The 20,012-nt window shown below is 38.2% G+C and overlaps 1 protein-coding gene across 1 annotated transcript in view; it reads left to right on the top strand.

Moving 5' to 3' along the window:
• The window catches only part of LOC149219929 (Ribosomal protein S8e family protein), a 99,767-nt gene extending 87,491 nt beyond the window's left edge, over nucleotides 1-12,276 (top strand). Inside the window, exons 7-9 of the mRNA XM_089384557.1 lie at nucleotides 11,436-11,671; nucleotides 11,802-11,853; nucleotides 11,953-12,276. Coding sequence (XP_089240683.1) covers nucleotides 11,436-11,671; nucleotides 11,802-11,853; nucleotides 11,953-12,020 — 356 coding nt within the window. The 3' untranslated portion in view covers nucleotides 12,021-12,276. The remainder of the gene's footprint in view (nucleotides 1-11,435; nucleotides 11,672-11,801; nucleotides 11,854-11,952) is intronic.
• Nucleotides 12,277-20,012: the final 7,736 nt, after the last annotated feature.

Below are 20,012 nucleotides of genomic sequence, written 5' to 3'. Positions count from 1 at the left end.
TTACAATCGGACGATCACGATATGTTCTAGACATGAAGTGATCCGACGATTCATTCTCTACTCAGTATTACTGACACTTGATCCATGGCTTAACACCCGATTGGTCCATGATCTCTATTTAAAGAGCATGAAGGGTCATTTGTAGGGTGACAATTCATGAGAGAAGCTTATGTAAATTTTCTTTCTTTTGCATTAGTAAATTGCCTGAAGTGGCTGCATTGGCTCAGGCCGTGGACTGTTCCCTCTTTGAGAGTTTTAACCATGTTAAGAAAACTGGTGTACTGATTTTTGATTTGTTTGTGAGCGGTGTCCTTTGGTGTTCTATCTGAGGAACTTATCCTATAAATTCCTATAGTAGCAGGCAACATTAAATGATATTTGTGCATTGCACCAAAGCCCCCCAATATGTCAGCGATAAGTTTTCCTCGCCTCTCTTTTCAGTTCATTCATGATGGTGGGCTAAGAACTAGGTGTGGTATACGGAGCAAAAACATTAGACAAGTTTGTTCCCATTTCCATGGGTGGGGCACCGTACCCCAATCTCCCATTATATCGACAAGAAACGTTGCTTACCCCTTATTTTGATTGATTATAAATGGTGGGATGAAACCTAGGTGTGGTGCAGGTAGGGATTCTAGAATAGCTCCTCCCCCTCTGTGCTCTTGTGCGTTGGAGGGAATCATTGCGAAACCACTCTCAAGAGTGCACTCCCCCAAAAAAAAACTGCTTTTGGGTTGCTCCCAAAGAAAAAGAGACCCTCCCTAGTCTAAATAGTGCTACTGCTCTACGCTTCGCTCTCTGGACACTCCTATGGTGCTTCCACGATGCTCCTTAGATGCTCCGAGCATAAATATACCACTACAGAGGATCGAATGGACATGCAGTTTGCTTCTGACCGAAAGGGTTGTCTGCAATCATATACTTGTAGAACATAACCAAATGTGAAAAAATACGTCATGATGTGATGTGTCATGATATCTAAGATAATGTGATGTTTTGATTCATCATTTAACACATTGTATAGTTCCCCATTATAAGGGATTATGGTTGTCAATATGAATTTCTTTCCAGCTAGTCTCCTGCACATTTTGGTTACTATCAAATGAAATCTGCAGATCCTAAGCTCTATAGTGAGATTGTGATTTGATGTGTTTTGTTATGTTTGAAACATGTATTGATGACATTGCATGCTTGTAACAACAGTTGAAAGAAGAAAAGAGAAATTTCTGACCTCTTATTTCCATATTGTGTCTAGACTAGTGATTGACAGAGAAAGCTTCAAGCAATGTCACAAGGTTCACCAAACTTTAACCTCGAGGTTCCAAACTCAGCAAGCCGTTAATTTTTTTTGGAGGTTCATTGAACCTCATGGCAGTTGACTTGGTGTGGTATACGGAGCAAAAACATTAGACAAGTTTGTTCCCATTTCCATGGGTGGGGCACCGTACCCCAATCTCCCATTATATCGACAAGAAACGTTGCTTACCTCTTATTTTGATTGATTATAAATGGTGGGATGAAACCTAGGTGTGGTGCAGGTAGGGATTCTAGAATAGCTCCTCCCCCTCTGTGCTCTTGTGCTTTGGAGGGAATCATTGCGAAACCACTCTCAAGAGTGCACTCCCCCAAAAAAAAAACTGCTTTTGGGTTGCTCCCAAAGAAAAAGAGACCCTCCCTAGTCTAAACAGTGCTATTGCTCTACGCTTCGCTCTCTGGACACTCCTATGGTGCTTCCACGATGCTCCTTAGATGCTCCGAGCATAAATATACCACTACAGAGGATCGAATGGACATGCAGTTTGCTTCTGACCGAAAGGGTTGTCTGCAATCATATACTTGTAGAACATAACCAAATGTGAAAAAATACGTCATGATGTGATGTGTCATGATATCTAAGATAATGTGATGTTTTGATTCATCATTTAACACATTGTATAGTTCCCCATTATAAGGGATTATGGTTGTCAATATGAATCTCTTTCCAGCTAGTCTCCTGCACATTTTGGTTACTATCAAATGAAATCTGCAGATCCTAAGCTCTATAGTGAGATTGTGATTTGATGTGTTTTGTTATGTTTGAAACATGTATTGATGACATTGCATGCTTGTAACAACAGTTGAAAGAAGAAAAGAGAAATTTCTGACCTCTTATTTCCATATTGTGTCTAGACTAGTGATTGACAGAGAAAGCTTCAAGCAATGTCACAAGGTTCACCAAACTTTAACCTCGAGGTTCCAAACTCAGCAAGCCGTTAATTTTTTTTGGAGGTTCATTGAACCTCATGGCAGTTGACTTGGTGTGGTATACGGAGCAAAAACATTAGACAAGTTTGTTCCCATTTCCATGGGTGGGGCACCGTACCCCAATCTCCCATTATATCGACAAGAAACGTTGCTTACCTCTTATTTTGATTGATTATAAATGGTGGGATGAAACCTAGGTGTGGTGCAGGTAGGGATTCTAGAATAGCTCCTCCCCCTCTGTGCTCTTGTGCTTTGGAGGGAATCATTGCGAAACCACTCTCAAGAGTGCACTCCCCCAAAAAAAAAACTGCTTTTGGGTTGCTCCCAAAGAAAAAGAGATCCTCCCTAGTCTAAACAGTGCTACTGCTCTACGCTTCTCTCTCTGGACACTCCTATGGTGCTTCCACGATGCTCCTTAGATGCTCCGAGCATAAATATACCACTACAGAGGATCGAATGGACATGCAGTTTGCTTCTGACCGAAAGGGTTGTCTGCAATCATATACTTGTAGAACATAACCAAATGTGAAAAAATACGTCATGATGTGATGTGTCATGATATCTAAGATAATGTGATGTTTTAATTAATCATTTAACACATTGTATAGTTCCCCATTATAAGGGATTATGGTTGTCAATATGAATTTCTTTCCAGCTAGTCTCCTGCACATTTTGGTTACTATCAAATGAAATCTGCAGATCCTAAGCTCTATAGTGAGATTGTGATTTGATGTGTTTTGTTATGTTTGAAACATGTATTGATGACATTGCATGCTTGTAACAACAGTTGAAAGAAGAAAAGAGAAATTTCTGACCTCTTATTTCCATATTGTGTCTAGACTAGTGATTGACAGAGAAAGCTTCAAGCAATGTCACAAGGTTCACCAAACTTTAACCTCGAGGTTCCAAATTCAGCAAGCCGTTAATTTTTTTTGGAGGTTCATTGAACCTCATGGCAGTTGACTTTCTGTAGCCCAAGCTTGCAACCTTTTGTCACAGCTCAAGCTCGTGATCTATTCTTGCAGTTATAAGTCCACCATAATATTTTTTTATGTTATAACGATGTTGATTTCTTACTATTTTATGTTATAACATATATTTCATTTTAAAGTTCATATATATATATTCAAAGAAAAAATCTTTATATATTCATACGAGGAATATATATATTGCTGTCTTTTGCACCTGATGCCTTCAAGAGGCCAATGATGGTCAAAACCTGTACATCTGCAGTGTTATCTGATTACAATTGTTGTTTCAACTTCTTGTACATTTCCGGTTACATTGCTGTATAACTTCTGTATTTAGCCTTCCAAACAGAGGAAGAGAACAAAAAGTATACAGTTTAAGCAGAGAGAATTTACATGTGTACTTCCATGGCATCGATTTGCTGTCCATCGCTGAACTCGTAGATTCCTAAGTGACCAGGGAGGAGCTGTAGGGCTTCTTTTGAGAGAGCGTCAGCTTCCTTGTTAAGTACTATCACATGGTTGTAAGTAATCCATTTGAAGGAGGATTCCAACTCCTGAATTTTCAAAGAGGAGAGTCCAGACCAATATGGCACTGTGTTCCCGTGAGATGCCCAGTCAATTACTAATTTGCAGTCCCCACGCACTTGGATTCTTTTAGGATTCTTCATTTTTGCAATCTGTAGAAAGTGAGAGTGGAAAATTCCACCTTATTATTGGTGCCTCTGCCCAGGGAGGGTCTGCTGTATAGAAAGTGAGACTGGACAAACCCCTATCCCACAGAGAGGTGGGTGGCCTTGGCAGGTACCGTCAAAATGACCCTACGGGATATCATGATCCTGCTCTGGCAAGCAAGGAACTCTCTGAAAAAAAGATTTTTGTTCTGACTTGTATTCTTTAGCCAAAGCTATTATTTTTGCTGCACTAGTTTCAGGGGTCACCGACTTGTCCTGAAACAGCCGAGCATTGCAAGTTTTCCACATGTAGTCTATCAATTTACATGGAAGGCCGGAGTAAGAGCTCACAGATTTATCCAATAGCCATCATTTTAATGTTGTGGCTATCGAGCTAGATTGCTAACAGGCTTTAGTATTAAACTCGGACTGAATAAAAGAGTATACCTGCGGAGTAAAGGAACGATGTAAGAATAAGTGAAACAGATTCTTCAGACTGTTGACATAGAATGCATCTATTGGGCCTGAGCCAACCATGGGAGTTGAGAACCTCCCAGGTTAGGAGTTTGTTACAGAGGGCAAGCCAAAGGGTAAGTTCCGCTTTCAGTGGGGCGCTGATCTTCCATAGGTGCTTCCACCACCAGAGTTTTGGGCCCACAAAAGACTCTTCAATCCATGCCTGGTATCCAAGCTTAGCTGTAAATGAGTCAGTGGCAGGATTCATAGACCAAATGAGGGTGTCCGGAATATCGTGTTTGAGCAAGATATGGTTCTGTTGTAGCTGCTTGAGATAAAGTGTCCATTCTCTAGCTAACTCCTCTTCCAAACAGAGCAGATGAGCTGATTTCCACGCATTTGGACCCCTGACCTGTGGAATGGCAGTGGCGACATCAGATAGATGTACAAGATTAGCCTCCTCCAATTGCTGAAGAAGAGGTGGAGAGAGGGTGTAATCATCACCAGCCCCAAACCATGGATCCCTGCTGATGTGGACCTGGGATCCATTGCCAATTTTCCAGGCAATCCATTTGCCAATCACAGGAGAAGAGGCCACCATCGCTTTCCAGACCATGGAACCTTCAGAAGATTTATTGGGATGTCTAATCCTGTCAGTAATGGAGATGCCCCTTAGATACTTGCTTATCGTGACGGTGTGACCTTTGTCCAAAGCGAGTCATTGGTAATCATGTGCCAAAGGTTTCTGCCAGCTAGAGCTTTGGCAAAGAGAAACAAATTCTTGAGTCCCCAACCTCCATAATCTTTTGGAGCTGCCAGTCTAGTCCATTGAACTAAAGCTATGCCTGGGGTGGATTTTGAACCAGTCCACAAATAGCTGAAGCTGAGTCTCTAATCCTGTTGATGATACCTTTGGGAACCAGTGCAATATATATATATATATATATATATATAGATGAACCTAATGGTGAACCTCATCCAAATCAAATCAGAAAATTTGAATTTGAATTGAACCTGATAGTTGCTGAACCCGAACTCAAACCACGTGACTTAGGCTTCAAGTAGACTAAATGTGGTCCCCATGAAGAATTAGTGTTTATTGAATGTACCCTAACGAGGACAAATAGGAATGGAACATTATTATTGTCTTGCTATATAGTATGGACTAGCAGGAATAGGATCATTTGGTAGGTACCTCTGGAAACTAGGCAATTGAATGGTGTTGAAGGGCCTAGGAAATGGTTCTTGGTAGGATCGGAGAGGAGCTGCAAATATTGGTGTTCCATATATATATATAGACGAACCTAATGGTGAACCTTATCCTAACCTCATTGGAAAATTTGAATTTGAATCAAACCTGATAGTTACTGAACCCAAACTCAAACCATGTGACTGAGGCTTCAAGTAGACTAAATGTGGTCCCCATGAAGAATCAATGTTTATTGAATGTACCCTAACGAGGACAAATAGGAATGGAACTTTATTATTGTCTTTCTATATAGTCAGGACTAGCAGGAATAGGATCATTTGGCAGGTATGTCTGGCAACTAGGTAATTAAATGGTGTTGAAGAGCCTCGTAAATGGTTTTTGGTAGTATCGGAGAGGAGCTGCAAATATTGGTGTTCCAGTGAAATAATAGTTGACCAATCTATAGCTTTAAGTTAAAGATGGCTATTCACTGGGTTCTAGTATCTACCTGACAACTAGAATGTTTGGCAGTGAAGTGCTTTCCCAAGTAGTGAACACTTCTTTTCTAGAGAGGTTTTGGAGCACCTACAATCTACTTGATAGTCTGCTTCCTATTATCTGCTTTAAAACTGTGTAAATTTATAACTTGAAAACTGCTAGATGGTTGATGTTGTCTGTGGAGTGTCCTAAATGGTTGGTGCTCTAATGATTAATGTATACTGAATATGACATTTCTAACTTTTTGCCCCAAGGAAAAATCGCAATTTTCATTAGGATGTTGAAAATTACATATTGTAGATGCTTCAAGAAGCACAGTGAAGATAATATCGGCAATATATCGCCAAATATCGGAAATATCGCGATATTTTCGGCGAGCCGAAATATCGCAATATTTTTGGCTCTAGAAAATATCGCGATATTTCCGAGATATCGGCGATATCTCGGCAAAATATTGCGAGACGATATAAAATATCGCTGGGCGTGTTTTGTTGCGGCTAGAAAAAGGAAAAATCGTTTTTTTTTCTTCATTTTTGTTTCTGAGTGTTGGAGAAGGAAGGGGAAGAGTTTTGTGGTGGTTGTCAAGGAGGGTTTGAGGATCAAACAATGATTATCACCACCAACTAAGATTTTTTTGTGGATCAAAGATTGAAGAATAGTGAGACAAACTTCATTTCTTCCATTAATAGGTATGTTCTTAAAAACCCCTATGTTAATGATTTTTTCATAGATTTAGGGTTATGCTTGCTTGCCTCTTTGCCTACCAACATTTTGTTTCTTTGTTTTTTTCCATTTGCTATGATTTTCATGCCCATGAGCCAATGCAAGGGTTTTCTCCATATTTGGACAGCAAGCTTCATTTTTTTTTCAACTTTCTTATGCACCCTCTTATTGCCATTTTTCATTCACATTGCAAAATGCAAATAATGTAGTAATTTTTTTTTAAATGAGGTGGTTATTACTTATAATTTTTTGTGTTGGGGGGTTTAATGCCAATTTTTTGTTTTTTTTGTGCCCTAGGTGTGAATTAGTTCACTACAAATGTCAAATATGCCAAAAGCCTTGGACCCATTTTGGGAGTATGGGGAGGCTGTTGGTGGGGCATTTCAAGCATATATATCATGCAAATTGTGTGGGACCAAGATGTCAGGAGGGGTTACACGATTGAAATACCATCTGGCTAGACTCTCTACACATGATGCAGATGTAATGCCTTCTATGGTTTCTAGTGCAGAGGTTATACAAAAATCTCTTGAAGCAATTGTTGAACAAGACAGAAAGAAAGCTGCTAGGGAGAGGCCAATGGTCTTAGATAGATAGCTGCTAGTTTTATTTGTTTTGCAACTTTTGCTACATATAAGTTTATAACTCATGATGATGAAATACTTTTAAAGTTTTATATATGTGATGTTATTTTGTTTGAGTCCTTGATTGGACAATTATTAGGGGTCAGCAGGATATGTGATGTTATTTTGTTTTAGTCCTTGATTGGACAATTATCAGGGATCAACAGGATTTGGTATTGCCTTTGAAGTTTGATGTATCATTTCTATTTGACATCATATATATCAGTGCCTTCTTCATATTTATGTGCCAATGTGTTTAGTTCATGTTGTTATTGCTTTATATGTTTAGAAATCTGAAAAAAATGAATATATTATGCATTTTTTATGCTTGCCGATATTTGCCGATAAGATATTTTCTGGACCCTCGCCGATATTTTGCCGATACCGATATTTTCAACACTAAGGAAGCATATGCAGAAGAGGGTGGCTATTGCCACAATCTGATAAACTGTCAAAAATCTATCCCAGGATGGGAGACTGATAAGTTAAATACAAATTTACATGTCTGAAAAAAATATATACATGGATAGTCTGATAAAAATATAAACACTGTGAGGACACAAAATCATCAAAAAATCAGGGCTTGGCTGCCCCAACATGCTGCTGATCATCATATGGTCTGTGAAAATACTGGTAGTATTCATGCCCTATCTGCTCCTGGATCATCCAATGCCCCTGAGGCTGGAGCGCAGCCTCCTTGGATAGTTTGTCAGAAATCTGGTTGCGCTCCCTGTATATGTGATGACAAGTGATAGTGTCAAATTGTGATTTCAGTAGCAAAGCCTCATCCAAAATATTCTGGAGTGTGTGCGCGTGATAGACAGATTGTTGATTAAACCAATTTATGATGAGTTTGGAATCGCCAAAAATCTGAATGTGTCTACATCCCTTCTCAAGTGCAAAGTGTAACAAATGTCGGAGGGTAATAAGCTCAGCATAATTGTTTGTTCCTTCTCCTAGACCCATCTGAATTTTGAAAAAATGATTGTCAGTGAGATGAAGGAGCACTCCCCCTCCACAACCATTTTGCTGAGCTGATCCATCAAAATATGCCCATGGTAATTTTCTATCAATAGTTTCTGCAATAATAGTGCGGGGTGGATGTGGGCATCATCCTCCGGAATACTGTTATAAATTGAGATAAGATGAGCTGAAGCTTGTATCCATTGAGGAGCGATGCCCTTGAATATGAGCTTGTTTCTGTGCAACCATATGCACCAACAGATCAGGAGGGGGAAGTTCCTAATTTTGATGGGAAGCGCGGCAAACCACCATGATTGCCAAGCCTCCAAGATATTTGTACCTTGCCATCTGTTGGATAAGTGTAATGTTGAAAGAACATGATTCCAGAAAGATGTGGTGATAGAGCAATGAAGAAAAAGATGTTCAATTGATTTTGCAGCCTGTCGATAGAGGATGCACCAGGTTGGTCCTTGGAATGAGCGCCTCTGTAAGTTATCCCCAGTGGGAGCTTTATTACGAAGGATACACCACATGAATAACTTTGCTCTAGGAGGTGCCTTCAACTTCCAGAGTGCGCGCCACCACCAGTCAATAACAGGGGGCTTATGATCAGAGAAAATTATGGGATAACCTTCCTTTGGAGAATAGGAACCATGTTGTGCATGTACCCAAATGAGCTCATCCTCACCATCTGTGATCCAAACATGTGATTCAGAGAGAGCGTTAGTGTAGGAGTGCCATTCATTACACCAGTTATCTAGAATTCCTAATTGATCAACAGATTTCCAGGCCTGAGAGAAAATAGTGGAGTTGTCTGGATCAACAATGTGGGCAAGGCGAGAGATACCTGAGTTCGAGAGAAAATGTATGAGCTCTGGGGGAAGATGAAATGCGTTCCCACATCCAGACCAAGGATCCATACCAATGCAGACCAAGTTGCCAGTTCCAATCCTCCAGGCCAGTCCGTCACAATTTCTAACTTATTAATAATGCAGTATTCATTCAAATAGCACACATATGCTTTCATATTTCTGTAACAAATTCGGTATTCTGCATTATATATATATATATATAGAGAGAGAGAGAGAGAGAGAGTCCTTATGATGGTTTGCTCCTGTAGTTTTTTGGGAAATGTTGTTCCTGCTCATTCCCTGCACTTCATTCCACATTCTGTCTGGTTGAAGGCTTCATCAACACTAGGGTTTCCATTATTACTTCCAGGGATTTTCAAAGTTCTCCCTATTTCTTCGAAAATTCTTTTCCTCTTGTTTTTTTTCGCCGATGTTAGTGATGTCTGTTTCCATTTGATGTTTTTGATCATTTGGCACCTAAGGGCTGTCTTAACATGCCCTTGAATATCCTCTAAGTGGCATTTGAGCTTGTGTTTCCCCCATTAATAAGTGTTCCATAGTGGTTGTGTGATTTTTCTCTGTTAGATTTCCACAGCAGTTACAAGTGACTCAAATGTGCAATTGTTCCATGCCTTGGCCGTCTCCTTCAACCTCGTATCTATGGGAGTCTTTCTTAACCAATAAAACAGGAATTTGAAAATACGGGAGTCATAGTAAAGTCTGAAATGCAAGTAACCTCAAACTTCAATCTGAATGGCCACAACAATTCTGCAAATGTGCCCTTCAATGTGCATGCAAATGAGCAAGCAACAATCACATAGATGGGTTCCCCTCAAGTGAGTCCCGGCATCACACAGGGCCTTCTTAAGTAAATCAGCTCCAAACAGTCCAAAATGCAAGGAGCAATGAGAAGTGAAAGTAGGTAAAGCAACCTTCAGGACAATGCTCCATCATTCTCTGCATCCAGCTACTACATGAAGAGATAAGGAACAACCATGGGAGCATCACTATCTGAATCAGAATCATTTGCATTCTTAAGAATACTCAATGGCACGTCAACCAGCCCAAGTTGTGCCTCATCAGGGCCCTTAGTTGTCCATTAGTTTTACTTTCATTTACTGGTTACTATTTTTTTTTCTCTTTTCCTCAAAACTGCAAACTTTGGTCAAAAGGGAGAGTGGGAGCGTCTCATTTTGTGAGGGGGATATTCCCACTTGGAGTACCCAAGTTCCAGGAGCATGGGGAGTGCATCTGCTAAGGCACACATTCCCATGTAACACTGCATTTTATATGTGATCGTCCTTATTGTCACTGTTATGTTACGGAAATTCCTTCTATCATGCACACTCTCTTGATGCAAGCTCAATCTTATCAATACATTAGTCATTCGTGTCTTTTAATTTGTACGAGTCCTGTTATTATCTTTATGGTGTAAAACTTCTTTGTTTGAGAGTTGCCCTGATGTTTAATATTAGGAGAAATGTGTAGAGCTCTTTTCTTCTTTTCTGTAGTTTAATTTCCCTGCAGTTAAAACTCCATCAGCACAGGATATGAATGCACATATATCTGATACGGGTCAAAGGTCATTTAACCTCGTATCACTTGGAGAACTCTGGCAGAGGTTGCAATTTGTGCTCACTTCTGAGGTTAGAAGACGGTGGCATATATTAGTAGTGGTCAGGTGGGTTTTGTTTGTTTTGGGGGGGTGAGGCGGAGTTGGGGGTAGGGCTGTGGCATGCTCCAACAGTGGTTGTTCTTTGTCATTCCTTTTATTCTTTGAAGGTATTTCACAAATTTGCCGCAGCATGATGGTGGATGACTGGCACAATTTACATTCAGATTACTTTATAAGGAAATATTTGTGATTTTGCACTTTTTGGTAAGGTGAAATTGACGAGTTCAATTGTCCACATTTATCAAATGTGCAGTTTGCTTTTTCATATTCCACAATAATTCCCTTATGCAAGGGTTTAATTATCAATATGTGTACGTGTGCGTGAGACCATAATGAAGGGTATTACCCTAGCTTAATTGATTTGCTATGGTCAAAATGTTTCATGAAGGATGATATCTTTTGGTATTGTGTTTCGTTATTAAGCTGCTAGCATGAAAGTTATTTCCATTGTGCATTATATTTTCTCAGGGCTTTTTTGACCTTTCACAATAAATGAAGGTGCTAGACATGCTTTGAATGATAAAGGTATGATCATAATGAGCTTGTCTCTCTCTTTTGGTGTTCATTGTAGCCAAACAATGGAAACGAATGGTCACAAAGGTTACGTTTGTGGGATCTGGGTTCACAAGGAAGCCTCCCAAGTATGAGCGATTTATTCGTCCCATGGGATTGCGTTTCACCAAAGCACATGTTACACATCCTGAACTAAAATGCACCTTCAATCTTGATCTTATTGGAGTGAAGAAAAATCCAAATGGTCCTATGTTTACTTCTCTTGGCGTTATCACAAAAGGAACCATAATTGAGGTAAGAACAGAAAAGAGTATTAAGTAGGTAAAGAGTGGATTTATACTGTCCTTGGCATTTGCTGTCTTTTTTATCTGCCCAAAATTTGATTTACGTGCATCTCTGTGATGATATGTTATGCATTTGACAGGTTAATGTAAGTGAGCTTGGTCTGGTGACCCCAGCAGGCAAGGTTGTGTGGGGTAAGTAACAACAAAATGCTTGCATTACCAGTAACCAGATTGTTTTGTGGAGATTCAGATAAGGTATTAAATTTAAGTCTTTGTGGGGTATTTTTGTAGGAAAATATGCTCAAGTTACCAACAATCCAGAGAATGATGGATGCATAAATGCTGTTTTGCTCGTGTAATTTTGATACACTCTTTTGTGGGAGAGATAGCTTTGTAACACTAAAGGAATTTTCATGTACGAAGTGAGGAACAAGTGTTGATTTGAACTCATTTACGGTACTTTTTGTTATGTAATTTTATAGTAAGAAAAGAGAAACTTTTGTTGGTTATGGGTGCGACGCTTTCAAATACCAGCATTTCTTGTATGACTTGTTGGCATTGCTTTTTATGAGATGTAGTAGTGGTTAATAAAAAGGCTACGTGATATTAACTTAATCTTGGCATAGAGTATAGGAGATTTTAAAGTTCAAAGCTGTAACTATTCGAAGACGCCAAACATGGCATATCGGAATTTTCGATGAGTTAATTTTCGTGACTGAGAACCAGCACACTTATCTTTGGACCTATTATTGTTTGTACAAGTCACAAGCAATTGCACATTTTCATTTTTGGAAGGTTTCATTTAGTGACACTGAGTGACTGAAATTGTATTTAATTATTAGAAAGATTAAAAAATAGTGGTTATAGAATTCGTTGCCCTGGGAGGAACGGTCAAAAACAGGCACATACATAAATCAAAGGCTATCCTTCACCAACGAAAAATTTGGAGGATGGAAATTTGTTTTAAAGTTTTAGTAATCTTAGCGAATCTTATTGATCCCTGAAATGTTTGGCAATAGTTTGTAATAGTATACAAATGATTTTACATAGTCTCTGTAAAATTTTGGTGATTTTTAAAATAAATTATTTTTTTTCCTATAAAATTTGGGTGAACGATTTTTAGAAAAAATAGAAAATGACTGAATATGTTTTTGGAAAAAGCATGGTAAATTAGCTCATATTTAAATATTAGCCCCTAAAATTTTCCCTGGTGACTGGAAAGTTGTTTGGATCAATAATGGATAATTATTCTTTTATATTTATTTTTAGTTTAATCGTCACGTGGGAATGCCATGGTCGACTTCATGGCAATATCAGTTTTCAATTGACTGGAAAGTTGTTTGGATCAATAATGGATAATCATTCTGGGATATTTATTTTTAATTTAATCATCACGTGGGAATGCCATGGTCGACTTCATGGCAATATCAGTTTTCAATTGAAGTAGATGTTGTGAATTCTGGTTCAATTTTTATTTTCTCTCTGTTGTGGTTTTCTTAGCTGCCGAGTTTTTCGAGGTCTTCATGTTCAAGTTTATGCACAAAATTTTCTACACTGTTGATTTCCGTGTTTTTTGCAACATTGGTTACTTGGAATTACATATAATGGCATTTTGGAAGCTTTTTACTGCTGTCGTAGTGCCCCTTTGTTTTGTTAATCATGAATCTTAGGTTATTTATTTTTGTGATTTGATGGAAATTGAATCAAGCAGCTTTGGGCATTTGACATATAAGAGTTAGCTGAAATCCTTAGTTAATAGTCTTGGATTACAAGTATGCTTTAGGTTGTTTATTTTTTGATTTTGTTAGTGGATGGAAAATGAATTCAGCATTTGAACTTGTATGTTCTATGTTTGTTGATTTTGTCATTGGATGGAAAATGAATCCAGCATTGCAACCTGGTGCATTTTCTTTTCTCTTTGCTATTATCAAAATTAAAGACGGTGTGTATTTCTAGATTTTGCTATCATTTGGAATACTGTCTATAATATTATGTGGAATTCTGCTATCATTTGGAATACTGTCTATAATATTATGTGGAATTCTGCTATCATTTTGAATACTGGTGTTGAATATTGTTAATTCAAAAGTTGCATCTTGCAGGTACGTTATCTTGGTTTATTATTAATTAGTTTTATTTATTTCTTCACTAGGAATTATTGCGTTCTTTGAAAAATAATGTTTCAATATTTTGGATCGACTTAGTTTTATTTATTTCTTCACTAGGAATTATTGCGTTCTTTGAAAAATAATGTTTCAATATTTTGGATCGACTTAGTTTTATTTATTTCTTCACTAGGAATTATAGTGTTCTTTGAAAAATAATGTTCCAATATTTTGGATCGAGGAATTATAGCGTTCTTTGAAAAATAATGTTCCAATATTTTGGATCGACTCACGTGCGATGTTTTGTAGTTAGGAGAAGAGTATTTATGGGAAAAAAATCGCAACATAGGGACAAGGATATGGCAATGTGCTAACATGCATAAAATGTTAATTTGAAGATATGCTTGCATCTCAATTGATAAAAAAAAAAAATTGTCAATGCGCTATAAATTATTTCTATTTTGCATATCAATATGATTTGATAATATTAATGTAATGTGGAACAAATTTTTTTGGAGAGATATGTCGATGGAATGACGGGGCTTGTACTTGTTATGGAGATCACAAAGATAACTGGTTTAGGGTAAAGAAGTATTAACGAACATGCATTGTGAATGATGTATGTGCCAGGAGGGTTAGCATTATTTTAACGACATACATTGTGAATGATGTATGTGCAAGGAGGGTTAGCATTATTTTAACGTCATTAATGATGGTAGTGTGGAAATAGAATTTCCAACTATTAATTAACATTGATATCACATAGATAACAATTAGAGGCCAAAGAGGTTCAATGAGCTGGTTGGAGTCGTTGAGTGCCATGCGCTTTATGTATGAGTCGAGTCTTTGTTTTTTCATTGGATTAAAAAACAAGTGGTTATGGAACCCAATTCTCTCTCTGGAAGATCTACAATGGAACTATAAGAATAGAGACTTTTGGTACATCGGCTAGATGGAGTAGTTGAGTGCCATGAGCTTCATGTATGAGTCTTGGTGTCAATCATTAGATTAAACAATGAGTGGTTGTGGAACCTAATTCTCTCTCCAGAAGATCTACAACGGAACTATAAGAGACAAACCTTTGTACCAATGCTAATTAATGAGTAGTAATTGATGTAGTGGATATGGGTGTGAATAGTTATTGTTTTAACTAATGTAGCTTGACAAGGCAAATAGTTTTGGCATTCACATAGTTCTTTTAGTATGCATATTTTTGTTCTTAAATTGTACTTTTTCTTTGCCCAAAACAAAACAACAATATTCAACAATGTCGATGCATAATATAGCTTGGCAAAGCACATAGTTTTGGCATTCTCACAATTCTTTTAGTATACATAAAAACTTTCTTAAAGAATTGTTGGCATTATGATGCATGTGTTGTACTTGATGACAACCCTCTCATAGAAGAATATCTCACTTATGTATAACTGGATGAATCTTCAGACGAGATATCAGATGTGACTGATGGAGGATAGCTCAAAGGAATCAGATGATGAATCTTCAGAAGAGATATCAGATGTGACTGATGGAAGACAGCTCATAGGAATCAGATGCTAATTCTAAGTATGACAAGTTAGCTTTGCCATCAAGTCCAAAGGGGGAGATTGTTGGCATTATGAGATAAGTGTTGTCCTTGATGGCAAACCTCACTGATGACAAATCATAATACAGAAGGTCAGCAGCAAGGAATTGATGATCAGACTATAAGAAGAAGAGAAAGTTTATACACGCAGGTTCGTTAAGCCCAAGTCGCGTGTACACGCATGTTGGCTTCAGCAAAAGCGCGTGTATGTGGAAAAGTACCTTTGGTCCATGGCGGTTATTCCTTGGAAGTTGTGCCTATGGTTTTGGACCTTGGTGTCTCGGCGGACGTGTTGATCCCTAGTTTTGAAGTTGATGGTATTGGATTTCTATGGTTTTGGCTCTTGGTATTGAACAAGGCCTAAGGCTATATAAAGGGAAGGAAATCATTATGCAAGAGAATCTGAAATGTCTTGAATATCTGATGAAGCATTAGATCCAGTATGCAGGGTTATGGGTTGATAATGCATTGCTTGATCTGAGCTAAGGAGAGATCTCACCGGTTGATGGAGAACTAGATCTAAGGAGAGATCGGGATCAAATGGTTTGAAATGAACTATCTTTATGATGCTTATTCTAAATCTACATACTGACGCATGTATTGTTCTATAAATGTTATGAGTATGACTGATGTCTGGTACAGCTGCAAGTTATGAGAAATTATTTTTAGATCTGTACGCAGGTTGTCTTTGGAAAAAGCGCGTATACACGCGGGTTTGATTCATCGAAGTAGCGTATACATTGTAAAGCTTGATATTTGAAGTTGCAGATGGATCTGATGGTTATTACAGAGTTCTGTGTCTGCTCTGTGTTCTGGTGACTGTTGTTAACAGGGTTTCAGTGATTCAGAGTTTGATGATTGTTTTGAGCTTCAATGATAGTTATGGGTCCAGTATGAAAATTGGATGAAAAGTGGCCTTACAGATTATGTGTTGTGCTTCAGTGTATCCAGTCTGAAAATTGATGAAACGTGGTACCTGGAGGTGAGAAGATTGTAGGCAAGCACCTACGTACTAGTATCTAAGCTAGTACAAAAGCTAAAGGAGATCTTTGGAGCATTGTAGCAGGTAGCAGCCTGCGTACTAGTAAATGGATCGGCTAGTACAAGAGCAAAGGGGGTTGTAGCTCCCGTACTGGGATAAGACTGCACCAGTACAAATATTGTAAAAGGATTTTATTATTAAGAAGAAGATTGAGATGACTTGCAGCAGGTGGTTTTCACCCACATTGGGTTTGCACCTTATATCTTTGTGTTCATGTGTGTGGCTCTTGTGTGATGTTCTGTTCTGTTATTCTGCACCTGTTTACTGTTAATATGCTTAATAATGATCTGATGCATTTACTGAAGATTAAGCTAACTGAATTATAAGATCTCTGGATATACGCGAGTTTCATTAGACACAGTAGCGTGTACACGCGGGTTCACTTAATTGAAGTAGCGTATATGTTTCTGAGTATGAAATTGAAAAGTTTGATTGATCTGATAATACTGATTCACCCCCCCCCCCCCCCTCTCAGTATTATTTCCAACAATTGGTATCAGAGCAGGTCCTTTGGTAAAAGCTTGATCGCTTGAAGGAGATCCGTGGAACAATGGGAAAGAAGCTTAAGAAGAAAGCTCATAGGAAGAAGAAGACATCTCAGAAGATCTATGACAGTGGGAGAGTCGATTGGGGATTAGGTATAAGAAGTTCTTCAGATTCAGAATCAGATTCAGAATTAGATTCAGAATCATTATCAGGTATGAATGTGTTATCCTCTGATGTTCCTGCTATATTTCCTTGTGAAAGTGATGGAAGTGATAGTGAAACTACTGAACATGCTTTTATGGGTGAGCAAGAAAAGTATCAAATAGAGGCAGTATTTAAAAGGCTTACAGACAAAGTTAAAGATCAACAAGATCTATTGAACAAAAGGGAATGTGCTTTCAAAGAAGAAGTTACCAAACTAAAGGCCCAACTAGAAGAAGGAAACAAGGTAAGAAAGCTACTCAAGGACAAGGAAGACCAATGTCAAAAATTGCAGCATGAAGTGACATCATTAAGAAAAGAAGTCAACGAAAGAAGCACAACCATCAAGAAACTCAAAGATAGATCCAGCTACTATGAAAATCTTGAAGCTACAATCCTCTCACTAAAAGGAGATCTTGAAGAATCAAAGAAGCAGAATACAAATCTACACCAAGCAATTGAAAAACAAGACAACGAAGTCATCAACTTAAAATCACAGTTGGAATGTGCCTTCAGAGTTCGTCAAATTCAGCAAGATCTGTATGAAAAGCAAGAAAAGGAGATACTCAATCTAAGGCAACAAATGGAAGAAGGAAGAAAAAATGGAGAAGACATGAAGAAGCAATGTCTAGAAAAGGAGGAACAACTTCAAGTTGAGGTAAATATCTTGAAAGGTAAAATAGAAGAAAAGGATAAGCTTTTACGATTTCAAGATAGTTCTAAAGTCTTGGATGATATTCTTAGTAGTCAAAGGTCTCCTGCTATCAAGACTGGTCTTGGTTTTCATGAATCTGTTGAAGGTGAATCTAGCTCACAAGGTGAGGCAAGGAACTCTAAAGAGAAATCCAAAATGATCAACAAGGAGATGAAAAGTCAACCAAGGAAAGAAAGTCTTCAAAGAAAATCTTTTACTCCTCCTATGAATAATGTTGAATGTTATGTATGTCATAATCTTGGACATGTTGCAGCTAGATGTAAAAGAAGAAGAGTTCAAGACCATTATGCAAACAAGTCATCTCAATCAAGGTACTTTAATGGATATTGCTTTGCTTGTAATATGTATGGTCACAAAGCTGCTGATTGCTACAGGAGGAATATGAAACATGTAAGATGTTATGCATGTAACACGATTGGACATATAGCAAAGGAATGCAGGAACAAAGGATGGACATCACACCAAAAGAAGAAAACCTCATCACACTTGAAGATATGGAGGAAGAAGGAAGTACAGTCAGCACAATGTACTGAGACACAGCACAGCACAGACATATCAGACTCAGGGGGAGCTGAAAGTGTAAAACTTCAGTGTCCTGAATCTCATACGCAAGTTCCTTAAAGGGAAGTCGCGTATATACGCGAGTTCGACATTGCAAAGTCGCGTATATGTCAGTCTGAAGAAAAGCAGTGGGGACAGGCTCAGAAAAAGGATCTGATATGATTCAGTCCATTATTTACTCTATTGGTTAATAGCTACAGTCTGCTGAGGATGTGTGGAAATGTTTTGTTACTTGTATGATGTCTGGAAGTGTTTTTGATCCTAACTTGAGGATGAAGATGTTTTGATGCTTACTGCTGATATATGCATGATTAGATCTAACAAATGGCACTGGTTGAGGGGGAGCATATGCCTTTAGTAATTCATTGTTGGCATTATGGTTAATAATCCTTGGTGATGATTCTTATATGGATAAATGATATATCTTGCTATGATATGATGTTGTGAGTTGTCTATGATAAACTCTCATATGATTCTTGAAGTTACATAGAAGATGTTCAGATCAGATTTATGGTTGATTCTTTGATGATGCATGTATGGTGCTTACATGGTGATCTTCATAAGAACAAGGAGAAGTACAAAGCTTGAATACACATCTTCCTCACTTGATGATGAGTCACTTATATACTGCTGTTGTCATATGCATAAAGATCATACAGTTATGATGCAGGCACTCATGTGGATAAAGATTGTTGCTGATGATGACATCAAGAAGCTTTGTCAAAAGAAGTTTGAGCTCAAGATACATAGTGCTGATTCATGGATGACTCCTCAAAGTCACTTTGTTGGAGACATGATGATGAGTTCGTATCTATATGATGATAGGTTTATACTTACATATGCTAATTGATGCAGATGTTCCTTGGATCATGTAGAGCTTGATGAAATGGCTATGGTGGTTTCACACATGATACAATGTGAATGACTCTGAATTCTGTTCAAAGGGATGAATTGATGCAGACATACCTTGTTATAGGTTGATGACCTATTCTCTACAGGACATTTACAGGTTGCTGATATGGAAATTTGTGTACGCGTGTTGTTTAAAGGATATCCGCGTGCATACGCCGTTTTACAAGGGGATAGTCGCGTATATGGTGTACGCGTGTTGCGTAAGGGATATCTGCGTATATACGCCTGTTTATGTGTATACAGACGCGTATATGGAGATTTGAAGGAAATCAGCAGGGACAGATGTTGGTTGCAGAAAGTCTGATATAGGTCTGACAGAGATCATCTGGCACAGGTTCAGGGGGAGCAGATAATCTTCCAATGATGCATTGTTGGCATTATCTTAAAGCTTTTGGTTCTAGTTCACATTTGGTGTTGATTTCAGGAGGAACAAAGGCGAAAGGAGAACAGAAGGATCTCTTGGTTGCTGATCTGAATGGTGATTATCAGTGACTTTCATAAGTCTTGGTCTAGTTATTTCGTCTCTATGTCATATATCTCTTTTGTGGTATCTCTTTCATGGTGTCAAGGTCATGTAACGGCCTATTTTGGTTTCCCCACTATGCCTGGGATGATTGATGCAATATGATTGGTTGTCATATGTAAACTTTTGATGTATCCCCACTTGGTTGGGTGGATGAGTCAATTTTTGGTATATCCTCACTTAGTTGAGAGATGGATGTATGTATGAGTCTTTGGTGATAGGAA

Source organism: Pinus tabuliformis, chromosome Q (assembly GCF_031772625.1).
Source record: "Pinus tabuliformis cultivar Carrire ecotype Pingquan chromosome Q, CPIR1, whole genome shotgun sequence".
In the NCBI taxonomy this organism is placed as follows: domain Eukaryota; kingdom Viridiplantae; phylum Streptophyta; class Pinopsida; order Pinales; family Pinaceae; genus Pinus; species Pinus tabuliformis.
This window is presented reverse-complemented; position numbering and strand designations above follow the sequence as displayed.